At 23.8% G+C, this 26484-nt stretch overlaps 2 protein-coding genes and 1 non-coding gene across 4 annotated transcripts in view; all 3 read right to left on the reverse strand.

Annotated features, from left to right (window-relative positions):
• The window catches only part of LOC127280824 (inosine-uridine preferring nucleoside hydrolase-like), a 107460-nt gene that overhangs the window by 21466 nt on the left and 59510 nt on the right, over positions 1-26484 (reverse strand). The gene's annotated exons all lie outside the window — the stretch shown is intronic.
• Positions 1459-26019, reverse strand: LOC127280813 (pecanex-like protein 1). Of its 2 annotated transcripts, none has more exons than XM_051304078.1 (15): positions 25659-26019; positions 25065-25311; positions 24535-24816; positions 21807-22177; positions 21561-21704; positions 21233-21474; positions 19324-19592; positions 10113-13399; positions 6739-7200; positions 6402-6546; positions 5674-5932; positions 5164-5517; positions 4634-4746; positions 3912-4105; positions 1459-3263 (listed from the first exon to the last, which is right to left on the reverse strand). In XM_051304078.1, the coding sequence occupies exons 1-15, from the start codon at positions 25809-25811 to the stop codon at positions 2982-2984; spliced, it is 6804 nt and encodes a 2267-aa protein (XP_051160035.1). In that variant the 5' UTR covers positions 25812-26019; the 3' UTR covers positions 1459-2981. The 2 variants fall into 2 exon arrangements, with proteins under 2 accessions (XP_051160035.1, XP_051160034.1); XM_051304077.1 differs by having other exon boundaries at positions 19324-19595; positions 25659-26018.
• Trnae-uuc (transfer RNA glutamic acid (anticodon UUC)) lies at positions 15952-16023 on the reverse strand. The gene has a single exon. It is a non-coding gene; the product is annotated as a tRNA-Glu (tRNA).

Below are 26484 nucleotides of genomic sequence, written 5' to 3' on the forward strand. Positions count from 1 at the left end.
GCCAAAAAATCCAAAAAAATTCGTAAAAAATACAAAAAAAAAATCGAATGAAAATTTTTTAAAAAATAATTATGTATTTCTTCATTTTTCAAGTAGAATAATTGTGAAAGTTAATTTGTAAATTATTATTGCAAACTGCCTCCATGATTTGTTAACGGAATCGGTAAAAATAATTACATGAAATGAAAGGTTTTTAGTTTTAAAAAAGTAACTTTTTTTTTTTATTATTCGTAATGCATCTTTTTTTTTTTGCAATACACCTTTTCATAATTTTTTTTTTTTTATTTATACTATCGTTATTGTAGTGATTGATAATAATGTAGGTAATTACAAAAATTGTAATATTTTAATTTATGAATATCGCAACAATGGGAGCTTGGAATTTCCAAAATATAAATTAATTAAATGCTAATTCAGTGATTGAGGTTTTTTTTTTTTTTATTAAAATTTCATTAAAAATAATTTTTGGTATTATTTTCAATATATTTGTCATTAAAATAAAAATAATTATTAATTGAAATATTACAACCTATATATAATAGTTATTATATATTTATAATTGTTATAAGTATATATAATTATTATGAAAGTACCAACTAAATTCCGATTTTTTTTTACATTAAGTCAATAAAAAAAGGAAATGAAAAATATTTTACTCACCCTAATTTGATATTCTTTTTTAAAATACATTAATTCTTGAATTAGCATATAATTAATTTCTATAGGTAAATATATATATATATATATATGTATATATATTACACTATTGTAATTAAGAATATTACAGCCTATATTTCGTCGAATTTTTTTTTTTTTTTTTAATGGTATAATCTTTTTTAACAATAAATTTATGTACTATTAAAGCTTACTGTACAATTTATAATATATATATATAATATAGATAAGCTAATTCCGTTCACTGAAAAATAATATTGTATGTATATATATAAAAAGCGGATTAGGCATCGAGTCTAACACAATTTTTTTTTTTTTTTTTGTGTATTGCTCAGTTCTTTTTTTTATTTCTTCTTTGTCCAGTGAAGCAGACTTGTCATTATCGTTTGGCAGCGATTGGATATTTACAAGAATTGTTTTAATCAATCACATCATTTGAAATTACAAAACTTTCTTTAGTTATTAAATTTATAAAACGGAATTTTTTTTTCTTTATTTTTCATTCTATTCTTTTAATTTAGATTATTTTCGAAATAAATGGCAAATTTTTTTTCTTGCTTTCTTCACTGTATTTATTAAAAAAAAAGATAATTGAATTTTTAAAGAAAGTTTTAAGGCAAAAAAATTGATGTGATCGAATTGAACAATAAAAATTTTCTATGCGCGCTAGCAATTAAACGACTAGCTAAGAATATTAATTTTTTTTTTTTTTTTTTTTTTTTTGTCAGTCAGGTGTTTGAAAACACCATGATAAGGCAATGCTGTGATTTATTGGTTGCTTGCAAAATATTTTTATATTGAATAATTAGAAAAAGAAACGAGTTAGTTTTAGAAATAATTTTTCTTTTTTTTTTTTTGCAAGGAACCACGAAAATTTTTTTTAATATATTATAATTTAGACAATCTAATAAAAATTATACAAATTAGCGATATTTCGAATCATAGAACTTGGAAAAAAAATTTCCTTCAATTTTCTATATTTATAATTTAATAATTTTATAATTATAATTTTTTTTCTATCAAATAAAGTTAATATTTCGTTAAATTTACAAAAAAAAAACGTTAAACGTTCACGAGAACATAGTAGAAACTTTTCAATTAAGGCGGTAACGACTAGAATGCCGTGAAATAATCATTTTTTTTTTTTTTGTTGTAGCCTTGAAATGTTTTTTTTTCTCAGATGCTTTGGCATTACAAATTGGCAAATTAATGAATTCTCGATTGAACACACTAAAAATATGCAATTCGTTTATTTCTTTCTTTCTTTTTTTTTTGAATTTGTAAAAGCATCGATATGTATTAGAAGAGGCGTTTTTTTCTTCTTCTCTATTTTAAAAACTTTATACAACTATAAGTAAATATTATTTAAACATTTTCACGAGTATCACGGGTATTTACAAATTATGCACATATTCTAATGAAAACTTTTTTTTAAAAATGTAACAAAAACATAGAAAACATCGATAATTAATATTATGTACAATGCTTCATTCTTTTTTTTTTGTTTGTAACTCAAGACATTTTTCAAGGACACAAATTTTCATTATCAAAAATTAAGTATAATATTATGATACAGTTTTTACAAAATTATTAATGAAAATTGTCCTGAAAATTACAATTAGTAAATTAAGAACAATAATCGCAATTATGTTCACAATCGTCAAATTATAATTTTTTTTTTCTGAAATTAAAAAAAATTATAAAAAGTAAGTAGAGACATTTCTTAAAATTAGACATTTGATTCTTAAACAACAATTTAAGGAACATTTTAGAAAATGGAGAAATGATTTTCATTTTTGAAATCATTTCTTTTTTTTCATATATATTATTATTAAAACAAGTATTGCATTTTAAATATATATCTTAACTGCAATAATATTCAATTCACAGCTCAGAGGAAAATTATTAAGAGAAATTATATGTAAAATAAATTTTGTACTTAAAAAATTGTTTTTCCACTTTTTTTTGTCTTGAAATATTATTTTAATTTGCAAAAATTGTTGATTTGAATAGATTTTAAGTTAAGAAAATCGGGCACAATAAATTAGATTAATATCAAAAGAAAAAAAATATGTATGAAAATTGAAACTTACTTATAAAAGGCAGTATTTTTTTTTTTTCCTTAGAATTTCTCAAGTATTGCAGTTTATTTTTGGAATATTTAAAATTGCAAAATAAATTTATTTTCTGTCACGCGATGACTTTTCTTTTTTTTTTTGGTTCAGTGAGAATGTTGAAATTGAAATGCCTTTTGTTTAAAAGAGAGGAAAGAGGGGTTTTTTTTTCTGCCTCTAAAAAATATAGTATTAAACTTCAGCTCCTAAGTCTCTTACACCCTGTTCTGCAATTGGAACATATTTTTCTTCAATTTTAACGAGAAGTATTACTTTATCAACGTGCGAACGACGATTTGGATCACGATGATTTGGCGACCAACGATGAACAACACAACCTTCCATACCTCGAATTGGTACCCAATGCTGCCATCCTGATCGACCTCCCAATTGTCTCATTTTTTCATCCGGCCAAATTACATCTATTCGACGGCCAAGATTTATTGCATCGTACACGTGATTTGGATCCATTATCTGAAAATAATTTCATTTTTATTTAACCATCAACCAGTGTAATCAATACTTATAAAAATGCTATTTTTTTATTCAACAGATTATTAAAATTTGTAATTTAAAAGAAAATATAATTTTTTAATTTTTGCCTTATCAATTTTTGACAAAAAAAAAAAAAAAAAAATTCAAGGACTTTTCAAAGTTTTTCAAGGTGTAAAATAATTTTTTTCATGGTCCAAATTTTGTTATTTAAAAACGGAAATTTTTGAATAGTAAAAAGAATTAATTGAAAAAATCTAGAGATCTTTGTTCCGTTTGTAAAAATAAATTAATAATTAAGAATTTTCGAAATAAAAATTTTTAATAAATAAACATTTTTTAACATTAAAATTTTACTGAAATCAATATTTTTTAAAAAGGTAAAATTTTGATGGGCATGTTTATTCCATAAAAATTATTAGTTAGAATTTTTATTTTTAAAGAATTTTATTAGATAATATAATTTATCTTTTTAAGACGAATTTTCATTTTTCAAATTCAACACAAAATTCAACGAATTTTTTACTAAACGGAATTTTCATGTACCAAAATTTTGTCTAACAGAATTTCTCATTGCGAAAATATGACAAAAAAAGAGAGAAAGAAGGAAAAAAAAAAATGGAAACTCACACGAACTCGCTGTAAGACTTCTTCTTTCTCCAATTTTGATGTAAAACTAGTTTCACTCTTTGATTCGACTTTCATGTCACTGCTACTAAGTAATCCTGCAAGACTAGCCAAAGTCGAACTTGTAGGTTTGCCCACAGAAACAAGGGAACCTCTATTGCCACCTAAAGAAGCCAAATTGCCCGATTGACTGTAACCTGCGATGACAAACAACAAATGCTGTTAGTAATAAAATATTCACAATTTTGAGAAACAAAATATTACCCAAATGATGCAAGAAAAAAAATATAAATTTCTGCCATTTATTAAAATTTAAAGGACTCAAAATAAATATGGTGACTCCCCTTAAAAAAAATTTTGAATGAACAAATTTTCAATATTTGACTTCATATAATTTTTTGTTTTTTAAAGTCTTCAAAAATAAGTTTTTAAAAATTATTCGAAACTTAATTTTTTCTTTAATATTAATAATGGTTTCTAATTTTTACTATTTCAGGATTTTTTATTTATTAATTTATAAACTTACAAAGGAAAAAAAGACCTTTCGTACAAATGTACTAAATATAACAATTACGTTGAGAAAAAAAAATCTTTATATTATTTCATTTATAAATTTGAAATCAACAATTTAGTATAATAAAAGCTAGAAATGGTACGTAAATTGGTCCTTAATTTATTCCGTTTTAGTCAGTGAACTTATTTATTAGTAAATTGAAAATACATACCAGAATGAATATTGTAAGTGGTCATTGCATAAACACCATCGTTTCCAAATCCACCATCGTCTTGTGACGCCGTACCACCCGACGAACATCCCTGACCGCATCTTCTTCTTATTCTAAAATACAAAATAAAATCAATTTTTTTTTTCTAAATTCTATTTACAATATTTTACTTAAAAAAAATGAACTATTTTATTAATTCAATTATTTTAGAATATTTAAAATATTTATTATTTATTTACATAATTGCCACAATAATAAATTACTCAATTTCCATGTCCCTTGATTATGTAAAATTTACTGAATTTATTTTTTCCTTTCACCTGACTTGTGACTATTCTTTAATATTTATTTAATTACAATGTACGGGCTTACAAGAAAAGAGAATAAAAAAATGCCCTTTAGTGCAAAAGCACCTAATAATTTAAGAAATTATAATAAGTATAATAATAATTTTAGTGGCAATATTTTATTAAATCGCATCGATTTTAAAATATAATATATAAAAAAAAGAAACAATTCTATATAAATACCTTCGCCATAATTTAAGAACAGTATTTTTAATTGCACCGAGACTTAAAGGTCCACCGATAATTGAACACAATTGTTCATTGGTCTCAGCATAACTGGTTGTCAATGGCGACACATAAATGGGATATCCAATTGGTTGATCACAAGAGCTATTTATGATATTTCGTAAAGCTTGCTTTGCATTTTGTATCGAGCCACGTTCTGGATTTCTATTTCGCAAATAAACAAGCTCCTGCTGTTGGCCAGCCCAAAGACCACGAACACATTCACGATTCATTTTTATCACACGAAAACTTAAAAAACGTTTGTTCAACATTATTACTTTATATTCATCGATACCATCATCCAAAACATGCCTGAAATTCGTTAATTTCAATTAAATCGAAATAAATTTACAATAATAATTTTAATAAAATCAAATATAAAAAAAAATTAAAAATAAATATATATATATAATAATAAATTGAAAATACATTTTCATATTTAGAGATTTGTAAAGAAAAAAAAAATACCTGAGAGCCAAGAGACTAGGTGCACCGCTGAGAATGGCATTTCTCCAAAGTGGATCGGCCTCATGACTAATAACAAGATTTTGATTATGATTGTCAATTGCTTCGTGAAGTGCTGAGGCCTCTTCATATTGCTCGGGACTCATAAAATGATCCTGATGCAATTTTAAAGCCATTCTAACACCTTTGGCAACTACACTTCGAAGTAAATCAACATCGTGAAGAACCCATTCGTCACGTACCGAAGTTATACGAAAATCTCCTAATAAAAATTATTTATTATTGATATATTCATTCGATAATCAATAATTTTATAATTAATACAAAATATTTTATAATTTTAATAAAATGACTTGTCTCAAACTGTCACTGTGAATTATTGATTATTATTATTTCTCAAACGTTAAAGATTAAAAAAAAATAATATATTCATTCGAAAGTTCTCAGGGTGTCCAGTAATTTTTGAAAAAAAAAATTTAATCTTCGAGTTTTAAAAAAATTAGAATAACATACTGGATTTTTAGTTTTATATTAGCAATCCAATTGTCAGTGTAACAAATTATTTTAAGAAATAAATATCCTTTTAGGAAATTTTAATAATTTAAGGTTTTGATATAAAATTCAAGGAATTTCAAAGTTCAAAAAAAAAAAAATTCTAGTACTTTTCAAGAATTTCAATATCTGGTTCTCCATTTTTTTTTTTTTTTTTTTTTTGAAAAATCATAACGTACCTTTAAATAAAGCGTGAAGTCCATATAAAAAAAATTCCACACTCGAAACAGTATTATGTGAAGCATTTCCTAAAACACGTCTTCCCAGTAAACTCAATGCCAGACAAAGTGACACAAGACTGGAATCTCGTGATCTTTCCATCAACTGCAAAAAAATTTGCAAAATATCAGAATATTATTCAAATTTTTTTGAAATTTAAATTTAAATTTCTAATTAAATAATAAAATTAAATTGCCAAACACAAGAAATTTACTATAAACTAATTTTATTTAATAATAATAATAATTTATTTATTTAAAGTGAAAAAATAAATAAAATTAAAAAATATCAAAATACCTTGTCGTTTTTAACAGCACAAAATTGAATCCAATCAAGATAAACATTACAAAAACTATTTCTCGTTATTCCACTAGCTCGAAAATCAAAATCCTCATCGATATTCATATTAAAAACAGGATCAAGATCGACAAAATTCTTTTCAAGTGTTGGTTTTAGTGCATCAATTATTTCCGTATTATCGAGCCATTGTTTTAATTTTGTCGATTTTATCGTATAAAATATAATGCTTTTAACATAATATGTAACGAGAACTTTACGAAAATCAAAGACTTGTAACATTGATGCAGCTGAATTGTCCGATATTGAGTAACCTTCTAAAACATATTTTGCACTCGCCACTTCCCAAGCGAGCCATCGTTGACTAAATGCAGCATTAACACTCAAGACATTTGAAAAATGTCCAATTTCACAACAACAACAATTATCATTGTCTTCAATTCCTTCGGAAATCGCCTCGACCTACGATAATAAAATTTTATTTAATCACTTAAAGATTTAAAAAGATAAAAATCAGTGATTTTTTTTAATGAAAATTATGATAAAATGAAATCAGTGTAATTTAAAAAATTGATATTATTTTTACTTATTAATTCAACTTTTCAATGAAATGAAAAAAATTTCAATAAAATTCACAGATATAAATAAATTTTTGCTTATTAAAAAATATTTAGTTTTAACTAAATTTTTAATTAATAATATTTTTATTTAACCCAATAGATTGATTTAGCAGAATTTTAATTATAATATAGAAAATAAAATTTTTCCTAAATAAACAACTAAATTTATTATGAAAGTTAATTAATTTTTTGCAAGCAGAACTCAAAATTTTTAAAAATTTATTAACTTTTTATTTTCAAAAGATCAAATATTTTTCAAATTATTTAGTTTTCATCAAAGAAACTTCGACTTTTTTTAATATAAAATTTATTTAGCACAATTTGTATCTATTGTTTGAAATTTTATTTAATCAAAAAATTTTACAATAATAATAAATTTGTAAAAAAAATCTGAAAATTAAATTTGCCAAATATACGTTCTGATTATTGAAAATTTGATTAATTTGAAATTCTGCTAAATTCTTTCCTGTTTTAAATTTTTAAATTTTTTAATTGGAAGAGTAGAATAAAATAAAAAAACTAAACTAAATTTATGATGTATAATAATTGTAAAATTTTTTTTAAAAAAATGAAAATAATAATTTAAAAATAAAATTGGTCTTAATAGAGATTATTACTTAGTGAAATTTATAACGTTTGTGATCCAAGATTAAAAATAAAAATTATTTTTCACGCAGAAAATAATAAAATTTGTCGCAAATTATAATTTTTTTTAACTAAAAAACAGTTTTGCAATGCTTCTCAATTAACAATTTTTAAAAGAGAAATTTATAGAACAAAAATATTATTATTTACAGCGTGAAAAATATTTTTTTTTTATTTCAAATCGTTGATCATAAATTTCACCGATTGTAGATTATCATAAAACTAGCAAAATTAAACGCGCGCAAGCGCGCCAAATTGAGTATTTAATTGTTTGTTATCAAGAAATTAAAGATTAATATTATCAATAATAATTTAATTTATTAGAATATTATTACATATTAAATGATAATAATGAAAATTATATGTTTACAAGCCTCGGATTATACGACTTTTTCCGACTTTTTTCAAAAATACGACTTTTATCGACTTATTTTAATAAAATGCGACATTTTTTTTTACATTTGAAAAAAAAAATGTAAATAAAATACATTTTTTTAGTATAAAATGTAGATCATCTTCAGATCTTTTTCAATTCAATTATTTAACAAATTTTAAACTAAAATGATTCTTCACTAAATTAATTATTTTTAATAATTTTAATGAAATACATCACAAATTCAATTATATCAAAATTATTTTTCAATTAAAATTTTTATGAAATTTAACAATTGTTTATAATTTAAAAAAAATATATCACAATAAAATTGTATTATTTTTTAAAAATTTCAATTCAAAATAAACTAAAATTCAATTATTACCCGAAATTTTAATTCAAAATCAATTAAAAATCCAATAATTATCCAAAATTTTCAATTTAAAATTTAATTATTTACCAAAGTTTCAATTTAAAATGAAATAAAATTCAATTATTTTCTAAAATTTCTATTCAAAATTAATTATCCAAATTTTCAATGAAAAATGAACTTCAATTAAATTATTATCCAAAATTCCAATTAATATTCAATTATTTCCCAAAATTTTCAATTCAAAATGAACTGAAATTCAATTATTTTACAAATTTAAAATCAAATAAAATTTCATTATTCTCAAAAATTTGAATTCAAAATTAATTGAATTTTCAATAATTGAATTTAAAAGCATTTAAAATTTAATTATTTCTAAAATTTTCCATCGAAAATTTTTTTTTTTTTGGAAATTAATAATTTCAATTATAACTCTAAGGAAATTCAATTATTTTTAACTATTTTAATAATATTCTTTGAAAATTCAACTATCTGAAACCATTTTTCAATTAAAAATGATTTTTAAATTATTGTATTTTGTCCGCATTTTCTAATAAATTTTTAGTGAAATCATCTAAAATTTTAATTACAAAACACTTAAAGTTTCAATTAATTTCAAAAATCTCAATTTTAAATCTTTGAAAATTCAATTAAATTTAAAAAATGTTTTTCAAAAATTGTTTGATAAATTATTTTTAGTTCTGTAAAATTTAATAATTGTTTGAAAATTAACAATATCTTTTGAAATTTAATTATTTCTAAAAATTTCAACTTTAACCTTTCGAAAAGGATTATTATTAAAAAAAAATTTTTTATTTAAAAATCTGTAAAATATTTTTGTTAAAATAAAAAACAAATCCACTTTTTTTTGGAATATAAATCGACTAAAACGACTTTTTTGTGTCTTTAAGTTGATTCGAGGCTTGTGTTTTTATAATTAATATTTAATAGTTATTCGTTGGCCCCCGGGAACCTTAAAAATTAATTTTTAAAAATAAATTTTTTTCAAATTACTATCTTGTATGAAATTTCCTGGTGCATCTTTTTTCTCATCATAATTTTTTTCTATTTGTATACAATTTTTGAATCAATATACAACTTTAAAAAAAATTTCGTTGGTAAACGTTGTGTATTTCAGCTTCGTGAATTGAATTTTCGAATTTGGAATTTTAAAGAAACTTATTCCGAAATTTGAAAACACAATTATACAACTTTGACAAAAATGAGAAAAAGAAAAAAACACGTGAAATCAGAAAAGGCCAACTTCAAGTTAGGACAGACCAAGCATTTTATTATTATATAATAATTTCAATAAACTAAAAATGCCAATGAAAAAAAAAATGAAATAAATAAACTAAAAACTCACCTCTCGCTGTTGACAATAAGTCCCACGAAATTCCAATCCTCTCAATTGAAATGTCACCAATCCATTGCCCAATTGAACCATGTGCACAAGACAATTCAAATAATCAGAAGCCAAAAGAAAACAATCACCCTGCTCAACATTACCCCATCGACCAAGAGCAAGATCACCATATAAACTATGTTGCAATGATCTCGTTAATTGTTCATAAAATATTGAATTCAAATTATTATCATCAGCTCCCAAATTACGTTCAAGATGCGATGACATTCTTGTATTTGAATGATCAACACGTCTTGTTTTATAATCTCTCTCCCAAAATTTCACTGGCCTCACATAAGAACTAATGAAAATTGCACTTCCCAATAATGGATTCAATGGAGTACTAAAAATTGCCGATATACCCGCCTGAAGAAATAACATTGCCGAATGTGGTACCGAAAATGGTTGTGCAAATGCATGAAATGCACTTCCCCATGTGATTTGCCATGGCGCAATATAAGTCACAATAAATCGTATTTTTAATAATAATTCATAAATTTTTGCAAATGCAATACCAGTGACAAAATAATCAATAACAAATGTCTCACTAAAACCTTTGAAATCAATTTTAAAAAATAAAACAGCAAATATTAATACCAAATATCTTGTCGATGGATCCGAATAGGAAGATCTCAATGATTTTAATCCACAAATAACAATTAATAATGCACCAATTGTCACACCATATTTAAGGGCAATTTTATTTGAACATTCAGTTAATGCACCAAGGAAGACAATTGGATAAAGAATATTTCTCTCCAAAAAACAAAGATAGACATAAATTTTTTCAAACCACATTATTCTCACTGGTTCGCGTACTTCAAATTGTGCATATTCATGACTTCTTAAAACAGGCCTTGCAAGACATTGCCATGGTAATTGTTTTCTTAATTGTGGTACAATATAATGAAGAAGAAAACCCAAAAAACTTGTGATACCCCATAAAATTGGATTTAATTCAGGTTGAAGTGCAGTAAATACTGTCGATGAATGTATTGCAAATGTCAATATTCCAATTACAGCGCATACAATTAAATCATTTTTCAATCTTGCTTTTATTGTTGCTCTCAATTTCATTGGCAGTGGATCAATAAGTTCTGAATCAGATATTTCCTCACCAATATTTATTTTCACATCTTTTTTTCTTGTTGAAATTTTTACTTTATTTTCTTTTTCATCAATTTTCCTTTCTTTTTCAATATCTTTCTCTTTTTTTATATTATCATCAATTTTTTCATCAATATAATCAGGTGGCCAAAGATTTGTTTTAACAATTTCCCAAATTACACTTGGATCCGATGATGAACGACTTAAATGATAAGCAACTGCCATTAATAATCCCATAAATATTGAAAATAATATATGTTGCGATGATTTCTCCTCTCTTAATGCTCCATATGCAAAACCATATAAAATCATAATAGTGAGAAAACTACGAAAAAGACAATATGCCGATGATATGAGACTTGTTGTTGCATTACCGCCAAAAATATGTATATCAATGTGCTCGCATAGATACATGAGAAATGTATTAATTTGCGGAAATAATCCCAATGAAAAGACAATTGGAAAACAAAGAAGAAAAATAAGTAAAACATTACGTGCCTGTAATATAACATCATAATTGGCAACTTTAATTCCATAAACAAGAAAATCGGAATTTTGAAAATTTTTTAATGCCTCATTAAATATTAATATAAGACCAGCGAATATTATATAATAAACAGGTCTTGAAAAAACAATAACACGATTAAAACCATGTGTTGGTGATGCTGCATCAGGTTGTACAGATTTTAATAGCGAATATTGACAACCAGCTGTTACAAAACAGAAAATAAATGCAAATATATCCCTATAGAAACCCAATTGTAGTAACATTAAACCTAAACCAGCGACAGTAATAGCCAATAATGTTGCAACAATTGTTTCAAGAATAGTTAAATTTCTATCAAGTAATGCCAATAATGCTAAACGATCAAATCTCACTTTAATACTTGGTAATTTTCCTAATTTCCATTTATAATAATGTTTCGACGTTTTTGATTTTTGTTCATTTGAATTTTGTAAACCATCCAATAAACGATTCCATGGTAAATTTGCACTATTATCACCTTCCAATTGAATTGGTAATGTTAATACCGGTTGATTACCATCATTTTGATATGAATTTGGATTAAAATTACCAAAAAGACTTTGTAAACGTCGATTTCTATCGGCCATCATTGTCGTTAATGGCGATGTTGTATCAATGATACATTGATTTAAATTTCTTGTATTTGACGAAATTATTAAATTTGGAGGGAGATTTTGTATTTTATTATTATTATTGTTATTATTATTATTATTATTGTTATTATTATTTGTTGGACTCGATAAGGCAGGTGGTGTATCAATAATAACAGTAAGGCCCGCTGAATTTAACGAGAGGCTACTGTAACTATTACTCAATGAATCGGGAAATTCCCAATTTGTATTTGAATGAAGATTTTGATTAATTTGTTGTCGCAATAAGGTATTTAGTAATTTTTCATTATGATTTGATGATGAATAACGTGTTACCGATGGAAAACCAGAACCTTTTTGATCGAATGTATAGGCCAACCAACGTCCATTATCATCACGAAAACAATGTACTGCACCCTCGGATGTATCATTGTGACTAGTTGCGAGATGACATTCGCCATTTGATAATAAACCAAAGAGTGCTGTTAATGGTACAAGTGAATCGTCACGATTTAATCTTGTACCGCGATGTGTTCGATTTGGTCGTTTTAAACGTCGTTGACGAGTTCTCATATTTCGTGTTTGTGATGAGCGTACAAGTCTTGGTTCTGGAAGTATATTATTTGGATTTGGTAATTCATTACCAATAGCAGTGCCAGTGTTGAGAAGTGCTGCCAATAATGGTGGCGCTGGACTTGGAAGTAATGTACTTAATTCATTATTTGAACCGCTTATTTTTTCTAATTTTCTCTTTTTTCTCTCGCGATTAATGTCAATTTTTCGTTTTGGCTTACGACGACTCGCCTCAATATTTAAACGTCGACTTGCCTCAGAACTTGTTGTACTTTCATTGTTTGCCAATTCGGATGGTATTTTTGAACAACTTTGCTTTGGAATTGCTCCTTGTTGACGTTTATTGTCCACCTCGGATGTGAGAAGAAGTTTACGTTTAAGTTGTACTTCATTTTCAATGCTAAGTGTTGTTGTACTCGATGAACCTGAATCCGGTTCCTTTGTATGTAGATCTGTAATTTTAAATAAGATAATAATTTTTTTTTTTTTTAAATTATAATTGAAAAATATAATTAAATAACATTTTTTCTGTATTTGTATTATATTTCAAAAAAAAAAAAAAAAAACATGCACATATATAAATATATAAAATGGTCTATATGAAATCTGTGAGAAAAAATCTATTGATTCTATTCTAATCACACGGTCCTAGTATAGATATCCTTTCTTCTAAAAGGGTTTAGTGGCATTTCAAAAAAAAAATACAAAAAATATTTGCATTTTTACGAATTAAAAAAATTCCATACAAAAGAGTTTTTATTTTTTTCCCCAAAAATTCATTACCTTTTTTTTCCAATCAATTTAGAAATTTTATTATAAGTTTTTACTATAATTTCACTTTCTACCACACAAATTCTCTTTTTTTCTACAAATTTCTATTTTATTTTTTCCAACATAATAAAATTCACGCTATTTTTTCCCTTTAAATTCTCGTTTTTCAATTCTTAATATTTTTAAAATAATTTAATTTTAAAATTCAAAAAAAAAATCATATTTTTATCTAAAGATATTTTTCAAAAAACAAATTTTGTGTGCTGAATTGTGTTAGTCTGGCACAAAAAACATTTCTTTATTAAAAAATATTAAAAAATTATTACCTATTCTTCAAAAAAAAAAAAAAAAATCTCTTTTTGTGCTGAACAAGCAAAATTTAGAACAAAATTTGTTTTTGAAAAATAATAATTTTTAAATATTTCTCAGTTAAATAAATTTTTTTTGGAGGAATTTTAAAATTGAATTATTTATTTAGTTACAGGCCTTGGATCGACTTTAAGGTGCAAAAAAAGTCGTTTTATTTTTTTTTTATTTTAATTAAATTTAATTAGTTTATAAGTATTTTACTTTAAATAACTAATGTTATTAAATATTAAATCCATTTTATTAATTCCATAATAAAAATAATTCTATAGGTATATATTATTAAGAAAATTTATTTCGAATATTTCAGAATCCAACAAAGACAAATTTTTTTTTAAATTTTAATTAAGTAGGACAAATTTTGAAAAAAAAATTCTGACAAAAATTCAATTTTAGAGTTTTTATTTAAAACTTTTTTAAATAATTGAATTTTTAAAGAAATATTAAAATTATTGAAAATAATTGAATTTTGGAAGAGTTATAGTTGAAATTTTTTTAAAATATTTAAAATTTTCCAAAGATATTTTTAAATTTTAGATAATAATTAAATTTTACAGAATTTGAAATAATTTATTAAATAATTTTGGATAAATTGTTTTTAAAAATAATTGAATTTTCTAAGATTTACAATTCAGATTTTTGAAATTAATTAAACTTCAAATTATTTTTAATTGAAATTTTTGATGATTTCTGTTGATGCAAAATTAAAATTAGAAATTATAGACCAAAGTTGAATTTCAAAAAAGATTTAATTGAAAAATGTTTTAAAAAAATTGAATTTTTGAAGTTTTTTGAATAAAAATCAATTAAAATAATAAAATTTTTTTTGAAGAATTACAGTTGACATTTTTAGAAATATGTAATTATATTTTAGAAGGTTTTAAATTGAAATTTTTGAAAATAATTGAATTCAATAAATTTGGAATTGAAATTGTTTGGTGATTTCTGTTGCTGAAGAATTTGATTAAAAATTAAAGACAAAAATTGAACTTAAATATTTTTTAATTGAAAAATTCTTTCAGATAATTGAATTTTTGGAAGAATATTATAAAAATCATTAAAAATAATTGAATTTCGTAAGAGTTAAAATTAAAATTATTAAACAAAAAGTTTTAGACAGAAAATTTAAAAAATTATTAAATTTTAAAAAGTTTCAAATTGAAAGTTATGGTAATTTTTTCTGATTTTTTTTTAATTATAAACAATTGTTGAATTTCATACAATTTGTAATTGAATATTAATTTAAGATAATTGAATTTGTGAAGAATTTCATTTAAATTATTAAAAATAATTAATTTAGAGAAAAATTTCAGTTAAAAATTTGTTAAATAATTGAAATAAAGAAGATCTGCATTGTATACAAAAAAGACGTATTTTGTTTAAAAATGCTGTAAAAAAATATTTAAAAAAATTCGAAAAAATCACATCTTATTTAATTAAGTCGAAGAAAGTCGTATTTTCGAAAGTTTTTAATTTTGCTTACATATTTTAACATTAATACTTTTTTTTACAATAAAAATTTAAGAAAATGTGTTTTTTTTTGTCAATTCTAAACCAGTAAGTTCCCTTAATTGATAAATAATAATTTATGTTAAAAACAACATTTTTTTTTTATTATTATTTGCTAAAAATGAAATTGAATGAATGTAAAATCCTAAAATAATTAAAAATATTTTTCTTTATAAATTTTAGTCTTTAGAGAATAATAATTATAGACGGAAAAATGTTTCAGAAATAAAATAATATTGATTTCAGTCAACAATAATAAAAATAGAAAAAAATACAATAAATAACTTTTATCGAATTAAATTAGTGAAAAAAATTCGTATCATTTAGTTGATAAATTTTGTGAAAATTTCAAAAAAATTTCCCGTACCGGGAATCGAACCCGAGCCTCCTGGGTGAAAGCCAGGTATCCTAGCCACTAGACCATACGGGATGAAATTATAAAATTTCTAATATCATTAATAACTAATGTGAAATATATTATTATAAATAAACTTAAAAAAAATTAGATTTATTGTAAATTAAAGTTACGTCCTTCTATATTCTTGTAATTCAGAAAATTACGCGAAAGTAGCTACGTTTTATTGGCTCAAGATTGATGATTTTATTAGGTTATGTTTACGTCACGGGTTTAAAGGCCTGAGCAGAATAGAAACGTAATCGCAATCGCAATCGCAATCGTAAACGGAAGAATGTGTTAGAAAAGGATAGTCATATATTGTTGTTCTTCTCTTACTAATTCTTCCATTTGCGATTGCGACAAGAAGACTAGACTTCTTGGATTGCGATTACGATTCCGCTTACGTGGCTATTGTGCTCAGGCCTTTACGTCGAATGGTGCTTTCACAACTCGATTGCCCGCCAGGGTTCGGAAATTACGTGTAACTTACGTTCGGTGTGTAAATTACCTAAGCCTCCCATTACATTTTAAGGCGCTCTCACACCTTTTTGGCTGCCTGCAGGTTACCATGGCAACGCATGAGAGTGAGTGCGACAGAAAATTTAAAAATTTGAATATTCAAATTTTCTGTCTCACTCACACTCGTGCGTTGCCATGGTAACTTGCAGGCAGGCAGGCAGCCAAAAAAGGTGTGAGTGCGCCATTAGCGTAAAAATAATTACATACTATGAAAAAGAAAGTGTATAAAATTTCAAGTTATTTAAAAAAAATTAACCCTGTAGCTTAAAAACTGACTGATATATGATTAATAATAAATAAATACAGATAATTACAACTTTCGAACCTAACCTTGATTTGTTTTTCGTATCATTTGGGACTTTTACATCAACTCTTGAGTCTTATATTTCTAATCTATCTTAATCTGTTTTATTGTTTAGTTTGTTTAATTTGTTTAAGTTCGACTAATTACATTTTTTTTTATTTCTATGTTTCTTATATTATTAACTATTTATAACCATATATTTTTACTGTCGTTTTTATTATTGTTTAATCTAAAATTTATGAACTTCTATTGTATTTCGTTACCCGCTTATAGTCCATACATATTGGACTCTGGGAATTTGTGTAAATAAATAAATAAATAAAATAAATAATACAAAATAAGTCACAAAGAACGTTACTAACGCCTTGAAACAAATTATTTCTTAAAAAATCACGATTTACGATTTTTAAACAAGTTTTTCAGCGAAACTAATTAAGGTTTTTAGCCTCAAAATCAGTTTTTAAAATTGGAAATTTATTAAACTAAATGAAAAACATTGGTCTAATATTTAGTTTTAAAAATCAAGTAATTTATGCTTAAATTTTTTTTTATTTTTAAATTTTAGAAATGTATTTGTTCTAGGGTAAATGCACTAATTGCGGTGCGATTCGAGTCAAAACACCTTTAAAATAGAAAATTCGACATTTCTATTATATAAACTCAATTTTAGACTTATTAAACTAAAAGGTTATGTTATTTAGATGTTAAAAAAAAATGTTTAACTTTATAAAAATCGATTATTTAAATAAATGGGGCATTCTATTTTAAAATTATACCCCTAGTAAACAATTGACAATATAAGACATTTTTTAAATAATTATTTCTCCCATTTAATTAAATCAAATTACTTTTGCAATGAGTGGTTTCGAAAGAGAAATTTCTAAACTTTACAATTGTAAAAAAAAATTTTCAAAAAAACATTTAAATAGTATAAAAAATTTAGTTTGAAGGTTAAACTTGTAAATATCTCAAAACACGTTGTCTCCGATTTTGACAAAATCTATGTCAAAAAGAAAGCTTAAATATTCTATTTTTTATTTCCGTAAAGTTTATAATGGACATTTTCGAGAATTTCCAGAAATTAATTAAAATTCTCAGACGTTTCGGAGGTTAAAAAGGATTGAAATTTGTATGAATGGAGAACCATTTCTTTAAGAGCGGATTTTGTTTTTTAAATTTAATTTCCATTAACCTTACATTATTACATCACTTGACATTAGAGAAAAAAATATTGTAAACAATAAATATATTGATCTTTAGCTATTTGCAATTAAAAATTTTTCAAATTTAAAAAAATTATTAAGATTAAAATTGAAGTTTTAAAATTTATTTATTTAAAAATTTCGTAAAAACAAATGCCGCTGTATTTGAACAGAGGTTCTCTATTCATGCAAATTTCAACCCTTTTTAACCTTTGAAACGTCTGAGAATTTTAATTAATTTCTCGAAATCCTCGAAAATGTCCATTATAAACTTTACGGAAATAAAAAATAGAATATTTAAGCTTTCTTTTGACACAGATTTTGTCAAAATCGGAGACAACGTGTTTTGAGATATTTATAAGTTTAACCTTCAAACTAAATTTTTTATGCTAATTAAACGTTTTTTTAAAAAATTTTTTTTACAATAATAAAGTTTAGAAATTTCTCTTTCAAAACCACTCATTGCAAAAGTAATTTGATTTAATTAAATGGGAGAAATAATTATTTAAAAAATGTCTTATATTGTCAATTGTTTACTAGGGGTATAATTTTAAAATAGAATGTCCCAAATATAAGAAATTAAAACTAATACCATAATTTTTTATTACGGCGCGTTTGTATCAGTTTCGGTGACCAAAATCACGTGTATTTTGAAGATACTTTACCCGCTGAAATTGGAGCCAATGGAAATATTAAAAATGTTTCAATTACAGCGAGAAAAAAATTTTTATCTCAAATAATTAAATTAATAATTGTTTAAATGTGTATTGTAAAAAATAACTATTATTATAATAATAGTTATTTTTTTATGAATGCGCCGTAATTGGTACAGTTACCCTATTTGATCTCTTTAATGAAATATAAAAAAAAAAATTAACACTAATTTCAAATATATTAATAAAAAGTTTTAAAAAAAGTTGAATTGTAAAAAAAAATTAAAACTGCCACTAAACCCTTAGAGAAATTTTAACCGTTAAGAACTTACATCCAGTGCTAGCTGATGTGTCCGTATCGTCGGAACTCTTCAAACTCCAAAATACTAGCAGCATTAATTAGAAAAGGCGAAACTTCTAAATAGATTTTTATTGTTAATTTATAGAGTTTCTATTAAAAAACACTAGACGTATTTCTTTGTTCACTAAAAGGAAAAAAAAAAAAAGATCGCTCGTTTGCTTATTATTAAGACCAATTCAATACGGACCATTGAATTTAAGGTACTTTCTACCTAGTTTAAAAAATTTTTAAATATAAAAAAAAAAAAAACTAAAAATTATTATTTATTTAATTTTTTTTTTCATGCAAACTTACTTTTATTCGCCCAGGTATCAACTCCAAATTCACCATTCTCAAAGAGCCAATTAATTCCAACGATACTTCCCGTAAGTGGATCATCTAGACTTTTTAATTTTTCACATCTTTTTTGACGTCGTTTTTCACGTCTACTTTCACCGTCAGATAATTCCGAACTACTTTGACTTGCATTGCTGAATCTTCTTTTTGAACAAACTTCCGGATCCTCGAGTAATGCATCGCGAGAATTTGCTGAATTATTATCAACTGCTGTATCGCCAATAAACCTACTGTAAAATAATAAATTAATAAAATGACAAAGAAAAAAAAAAAGATATAAGGGCATAAAGCTCTGGAACAATTAACCGTAATCATATATTTATCATTTTTTTCTTACTCCAAGTAATACTCTACGAAATTCAAGTAAATTCAAAAAGTAATTAAATATATTATCAACAGTTGCTATTTAACAATATGTAAATGTGCTTCGAGAAAAAATAATTCAAATTTGAATAATTTTTAAAAAAAAGTCGTTTTAGTAGATTTAAATTAGAAGAAAAGTCGAAAAAAAGTTGATTTTTAAAATTTAAATACATTTAAAATTTAATAAATATTTTATTTCTATTAACAATTGTTATTAGATATTAAAAATAAATTTTAATAATTCCTTAATCGGAATAATTACACAGGAATTTTATTTAGATTATATTTTAAAATCGAACTGAGACAAATTTTCATGAATTTCAAAAATTTTAAATAAAAAAATATTAAAGTTACTTCAAAAAAAAACTTCAGTTCTGATTTATACAAATTATTTACAAATTCAGAATTTCGACAAAGATTGAAGTTGAAATGGTTAAAAAAAAATTTCATCCACTTTTTAAAAATAAGATACTTCATGGAAAATGGAAGAATTTTTATCTAAAAATGTTTTAAATAATTGAATTTTAGAAAAACATGATAAAAATTATTTCAATTAAAACAAATTGATTAATATTATTGAAAATTATTAATTTGGTCGAAAAATTTTTGATAATTTTAAAAATACTTAAATTTTGGAAGAGTGACATAATTTTAGATTTTTAGAAATAACTGAAGAGATTTTAAATTGAAATTTTTGTAAAATTAAATTGCAGAAGTTTGTTTTAAAAATTACAGATAATTATTGAATATTAAAATTTTTTTAATTAAATAATACAACAATATTTTAAATAATTGAATTTTAGAAGAACTTGGTTAAAATTATTGAAAATAATTAACTTGGCTGAATAATTTTAAATAGAAATTTAAAAAATAATTGAATTTCAAAAGTTTTTAAGATTTTAAGAATTAATTAAATTGCAGGAGATTTTGAATTGGAAAATTTTTGTAAATTTTAATTTGCTGAAGATTAAAAAAAAAAAATTTTGTCAATAATTGAATTTTAGAGAATTTTTAATTAAAAAATGTTTTAAATAAATCAATTTTTGAAGAATTTTTTTTTTTTAATTCACTTTTAATTTTATAAGTCCGTATACATTACCAAATAAAATAAAATAATTCTGTAAACACTGTTTAGATTTTTTATTTTGTAAATTAATTAATCGAAAATGTCTCCATTTATTAAAAATAAGTAGAAAATAGGACAAATTTAAAAAAAAAGACGGAAAAGTCATACAATTTTAAGTTTCGTTTGATTAAATTTGCATTTGATTACAATTATAATTAATAAATTTATTTATTAACTTGAAATTTAAATTAAAATTTAATTAAATTGAAATTTGGATGAATTAAAATTTGAATAAATTGAATTGAAGGTTGATTAGAATTAAAATGAATTTTAATTTTAATCAATAATCTATCCATTTGTAAAATAAAAAATTAAAAGTTCCAGAGCTAAGCCCCATTAATAATATTTTAAATAGAAAAATGAAAGAATTTCCCTTACCTTAAAAATCTATCCTCCGATCCTCCAGTGCTTAGACTTCTATCACGATTTGAATTATTAGTGTATTCTATTTCTTTGCGCGTTAATAATGGACTATAGGAATCACGTAGAGTAAAAGCGCCTGAATTCTCATTTGTAAATTGTTCATCACTTTGTTCTGCGATTGAATGAACAATTTCCGATCCACTCAAAAATGGCAGCAATTGCAATTGATTTCGTTTTAAAGTATTTTGTGTCAGTACCTTAAATAGATAAAAAATTATTTTTCTATCTTCTTTTCCTACTTTTTTAAAGTTTTCTATTCAATATTATTTTTTTTTTAATTTACCTTCTTTGAATTTATTGTTTCCAAACTTTGCGGATGAAGTGGTAAATTATTGTCATCAGAAGTGTTAGAATTTTTATTCGATGCACCGATAGTTTCAAGACTTTGTGGATGAACTAATTGTTGATGCGTTCGTTTAGGAATAACCTAATATTAAAAATGAGATTAAAGAAAATTCCATTTTGATTTGAATAAAATTTGTTAATTATAGAAAAATTTAAAAAAGTAAAAAATTCTTTTTTAACTTACTTCTAGTGATTGAGGATGGGATGGTATTTTATTTTTATCATTGTCATCTTTTTTCGAGATTATCTCAAGACTTTGTGGATGATCGTTTATTAAATGTGTTTCCAGGGGAATTGAATTCGAATTAAGTCTACGAACACTTTGATTTGATTTCCAATAATGAAATTCATCAACATGTGGCTCCAATTCCATTGATCCTGTTTGTTTAATTTGACTCTCTGAACCTGTTTTACCTAAAATTTTTTGCTTCGAATGCCTACTTCGTCTACTTCGAGAATCCTCTGAAGCATGTCGACTTAATTTACGTGTCACTGAACGATCCTCTTCCGCTATAGCAACACATTTTTGTCTTCTCAATCGCCATTCTGGCATCGCTATAAATAAACATTTTTATATTTAGTTTTTTTTAAGTTAATAAACAATATTTTATATGCCCAAAAGTGGACTTGGTTTACATTATAATTTCAAAAATTTTAATTAAATTTTTTAAAAAGTACAATTTTAAAAATCAGTAATGAAATTTTACAAAATTTAAATTACTCAACAGCCTTGTTATTAATTATCTTTGAAAATTAAATTATTTTCAAAATTGTAACTTAAAAATAAAATAATTCTAAATAAATTCTTTGGAAATTGAATTAATTTGGAAATTTTTAATTTAAAATCATTTAAATTAATGTCAAATATTGCAATTGCAAATATAATTTTTATGCATAATTCAACATAATATTGATAAAAATCATGTTAAAAACATTTTTTTTAATGGATTAATCAGGTATTGAAAAATTGCTCCTCATTTATATTAAATCCAAATAATTAAATTATTTATAAAAACTTTTCAACTAAAACTCTCTTGCAAAAAAGAATGTTGTATTTTACATTTTTTTTTAAGTTAATCGATATTAAAAATTTCAATTGCATCTTTTTGAAATATCAAATCATTTTCAAAAAATCTAATTTAAATTTCTTTAAAGAAATATCTATAAAGTTTTTCATATGCATTTAAAATCATTAAATATTATAATTTTGAAGTGAAAATCGTCTGAAATTTTATTGCCCTAAAAAAATAAGGGGTTATAGTTGAAATTTTGAGAAATAATTAAATTTCAATAGACTTTATTATAAATTTCAGACAATAATTTTAAATTTTACATAATTGAAAATAATTTATCAAATAATTTTAGATAACATTTTTCAAAAGTAATTGAATTTTTAAAGATTTTAAACATTCAGATTTTTGAAATTAATTAAACTTTAAGTGATTTTTAATTGAAATTTCTAGTGATTTCTGTTGATGAAGAATTTATTAGAAATTACAGACAAAAATTTGAATTTCAAAAGTTATTAATTTGAAAAATCCTTTCAAATAATTGAATTTTTGAAAAATATTATAAAAATTATTAACGATAATTGAATTTCGATATGAATTAATATTATAATTGAAATTATTTAATTTCAAAAAGTTATATATGAAAAATTTTAAAAGATTTTAAATTGAAATTTTTGTCAATTTGATTGTTTTTGTAAATTGTAAAGAATTGTTGAATTTCATGAAATTAAAAAAAAAAAAAAAAAAAAGAATGTCAGAAAAAATTGTATAATCCAAGGCCAGCTAGTAATAAAGAAACAAATAATTCTGTTACAAAAAAAAATATATGGGGCATTCTATTTTAAAATTATACCCCTAGTAAACAATTGACAATATAAGACATTTTTTAAATAATTATTTCTCCCATTTAATTAAATCAAATTACTTTTGCAATGAGTGGTTTCGAAAGAGAAATTTCTAAACTTTATTATTGTAAAAAAAATTTTTTAAAAAAACGTTTAATTAGCATAAAAAATTTAGTTTGAAGGTTAAACTTATAAATATCTCAAAACACGTTGTATCCGATTTTGACAAAATCTGTGTCAAAAGAAAGCTTAAATATTCTATTTTTTATTTCCGTAAAGTTTATAATGGACATTTTCGAGGATTTCGAGAAATTAATTAAAATTCTCAGACGTTTCAAAGGTTAAAAAGGGTTGAAATTTGCATGAATAGAGAACCTCTGTTCAAATACAGCGGCATTTGTTTTTACGAAATTTTTAAATAAATAAATTTTAAAACTTCAATTTTAATCTTAATAATTTTTTTAAATTTGAAAAATTTTTAATTGCAAATAGCTGAAGATCAATATATTTATTGTTTACAATATTTTTTTTCTCTAATGTCAAGTGATGTAATAATGTAAGGTTAATGGAAATTAAATTTAAAAAACAAAATCCGCTCTTAAAGAAATGGTTCTCCATTCATACAAATTTCAATCCTTTTTAACCTCCAAAACGTCTGAGAATTTTAATTAATTTCTGGAAATTCTCGAAAATGTCCATTATAAACTTTACGGAAATAAAAAATAGAATATTTAAGCTTTCTTTTGACATAGATTTTGTCAAAATCGGAGACAACGTGTTTTGAGATATTAACAAGTTTAACCTTCAAACTAAATTTTTTATACTATTTAAATGTTTTTTTGAAATTTTTTTTTTACAATTGTAAAGTTTAGAAATTTCTCTTTCGAAACCACTCATTGCAAAAGTAATTTGATTTAATTAAATGGGAGAAATAATTATTTAAAAAATGTCTTATATTGTCAATTGTTTACTAGGGGTATAATTTTAAAATAGAATGCCCCATATATATATATTTCGACAAATTTATTTAATAATTATGGAAAAAAAAGAAACTTACCATTCAATCTACTTCTGTAAGGAGCTTCAATTTCCTGCGGTGAAAGCAATTCTGGCACATGTACATTTATATTGCTTATCATTGGTTTATTTAATTGTGATGTTTCTTCAGAACTTTCTGAACTATTTTTCCTATGAATTTCAACTTTCAAATCTATTGTTGAACTCGGCTTATCACGTGCATAATCCGATGTTATACTATCGGCGTCTACATTATGAATGTTATTTGGTTCTATGTATGAATTACGAGAAGAACATTCCACAGGAGGTGTATCTGTTTTTCCTGAAAATTAATTGAAAAAAGAAAAAACAATTAATGTTAACTAATTTTTAGAAATTTAATTACTCAGAAACATTATATTCTAAAAAGAAAATTATACGATCAAAATAAAAAATAATAAAAAAAAAAATTATACGAATAAAATAATACAATTTAGATTAATTTTTATAACAAAAATATCCTTGTACGGTTATAAAATTAGTTTTAAAAAAAACGGTTTGAACAAAAAGGAAATATTAAATATTAAATACCATTTAGAACTTGAAGTTCTATTCCAAGATCCATTTGATCCTGGGATGGATCTCGTCTTTTAATGCGAGCGGCGCGTTTTTTTTCACTTTCCGATTTTTGTTGACAAACATTTTGACCTGGTTCTTCATGACACTCAGTGGTATCATAAACACAATGAAGAGCGTGATTAACACACTTAATTGTCCCGAAAAGGAGGACAATTGACGAACAATACGCGAGCCATACAAAAAGAGTCGGTGGAAAGTACTGCAAAAAGATTTCACTTTTATCATCGTCACTTCTTTTTTTTTTTTTTTTTTTTTTTTAGAGGTTAAATTCTCATTTCAAACATAGAATGACACAGTTTTATTTATATCAACATATCATCGAGTGACATTTTATGATTCTTACAAATCATGAAAGATCAAAACAAAAATAAATTTTTCGTATAGTCACTTCTGTAGAATTATTAATTAAAAAGAAAAAAACTAAATAAAAATGATAGATTTGCCTCTAAATTCTCTATTGTAATAAACATGAAATCCAAAGTTTCATTGTAAGATTTTTTTTTTCTGTTGCAATTGTAGTTTTAAACGTAAATTAAATAAACTTACAAGATATATTGTGAACGGCAAACAAAGTAAGAAGAGCCATACGTAAAGATGAAAGGTATTTGAAAAAACATCGAGATGAGGATCGTAAAACCAGCCTCCTGTCAGGCTCGCCCAGACGCCTTGTCTCAAAATTTCCAATGTTTGAGAACCCATTCCAAAAGCTCACAGTACACATCACCATTTTCCCATTGTTTCATCAATTTACATTTTACACTTGTTACTCTCCTTTTCATTCGCAAAAATAACATTCATATATAATCGTAGTTTGTTGCATTTTAATCCGTCATAAATCAATGAACTTCATTCATATGACAATCTATGATTACATTACATGAGAATAGAAAGGAGACTTATATAGGTTAGGAAAAGTATTTGACAGTTCAGCTTAGCGCACACGTACTGAGAATTTCATTTTCAGTAATATATGAATGCACCTTTACAATAAATTGAAAAAACAATCAAATTCAACAAACTTCAATTAGCATTGCTGCCAATTTTATTTTTTTAATAATTAATTCCGTCGCCAGATTTCGCTGTTGATGATCAGGGTTGAGAAGTTATAAATAAAGGTATGATTTTATACGGATGAGCGTCTGAAATGTGACACTTTTCTGAGGGAGTTACGCAATAGTGGTAACATACGTAAAAAAATTAATTTTTTTTTTATTAACACGATAGAAAGAGAAATAAAAACCAAAATGTCTGACGAAGTATGTAAAAGTCACTAGACCGCCAATCATAATTGAAGTTTTATTATTTATTATTTTTCTTTTGCTGCAATGAGTTTTGTTTACATTTAGTTTGCAATTAAAATTTTTATGTTTAA

The sequence above is a fragment of the Leptopilina boulardi genome, unplaced genomic scaffold, assembly GCF_019393585.1.
Source record: "Leptopilina boulardi isolate dan_hultmark-lab unplaced genomic scaffold, ZJU_Lbou_2.1 LbouV2_255, whole genome shotgun sequence".
Classification (NCBI taxonomy): Eukaryota; Metazoa; Arthropoda; class Insecta; order Hymenoptera; family Figitidae; genus Leptopilina; species Leptopilina boulardi.